This window comes from Apaloderma vittatum, unplaced genomic scaffold (assembly GCF_000703405.1).
Source record: "Apaloderma vittatum isolate BGI_N311 unplaced genomic scaffold, ASM70340v1 scaffold27769, whole genome shotgun sequence".
NCBI lineage: Eukaryota > Metazoa > Chordata > Aves > Trogoniformes > Trogonidae > Apaloderma > Apaloderma vittatum.
In genome coordinates, this window is record NW_009737559.1 from 48,157 (window position 1) to 49,256 (window position 1,100).

The 1,100-nt window shown below is 38.7% G+C and overlaps 1 protein-coding gene across 1 annotated transcript in view; it reads right to left on the reverse strand.

Annotated features, from left to right (window-relative positions):
* Positions 1-654, reverse strand: part of TTBK2 (tau tubulin kinase 2) — a gene marked incomplete at its 3' end in the record, with an annotated part of 48,535 nt that extends 47,881 nt beyond the window's left edge. The window contains exon 1 of the mRNA XM_009877380.1: positions 586-654. Coding sequence (XP_009875682.1) covers positions 586-654 — 69 coding nt within the window. The remainder of the gene's footprint in view (positions 1-585) is intronic.
* Positions 655-1,100: the final 446 nt, after the last annotated feature.

The following is a 1,100-nucleotide window of genomic DNA, read 5'->3' on the forward strand; positions in this document are numbered from 1 at the left end:
TAGAGCTATGCTACAAAATATAACAAATAATTTCTAATTGGAAGGACAGCAAGGTCCTGAAAAATCTTCCCATAAGAAGCAACAAATCACAGAATCACAGAATCGGAAAGGACCTCTAGAGACCATCTAGTCCAGCCCCCCTGCCAGAGCAGGATCCCCTACAGTAGGTCACACAGGAACACATCCAGGCAGGTTCTGAATGTCTCCAGAGAGAAATCTCATAATGTGACTCGTTTCAAGAGGGTGCCTGACTGACTTCCAAAATGGGCTGACGTCATCACTGGCTGACTGGATTCAACATACTAACAGGACTCTTCTAGTTGTGCTCTGAACAGGCGCTAAGTCAGGACTTAAAAGCCTGCCTAGGTCCTTGCCAGAAAAAAAAACAAAACACCTTAAACATCTTAATCTTTTTTTAAAGTAAAGTAAGAAAAACAAGTGGTTTTAAAGTCATTTCCCCATTTAACTTAAGTATTAAGCAAAATAAATCTCACCAGGATATTGAAATAGATTTCAAAAGGCAAACTCCTTCTTTCTAAAAACACATTTTAAAGAAGAAAATGACTAGTAGGCAAGCATACTCACCACCTTCCATCTTTCTTTGACCAGGATTCCCACACTGAGGATGTCAGGCTGCTCCCCTCCTCCACTCATTGCAACCTCCTGACGTGATGGAGCTGCTAGACAAAGTCGATATCAGAAGAAACCATCCAGATCCCAGGAGTGGCTTCCATTTAACCAGCGACTGCAGAAACAGAGAACGGGGAGGGTCTCAGTGATTAACAGAATAACATGAAATACAGAAGAAGTTGCATTTCTCACCTAGCACCTTAGCTAGCTTTCATATCCCATAGTGACTTAGGTTGGAATTATAGCCAAACAGCTTCAAGTACAGAAAGGATTTCAAGTATATTTTTACAAAAATTTTTTACAAAACTCGCTCTTTCCCAGATCTTCAAGACCAATCTCAAAATAATACTAATTAATACAAATATTTTTGCAGGCAGTTACGTATTGTTCTGGATAATAATTACATTTAAATATGATTTTAATAAGTTTAAAAATCTAATTAATCACAGAATTGCTGAGGCTGGAAAAGA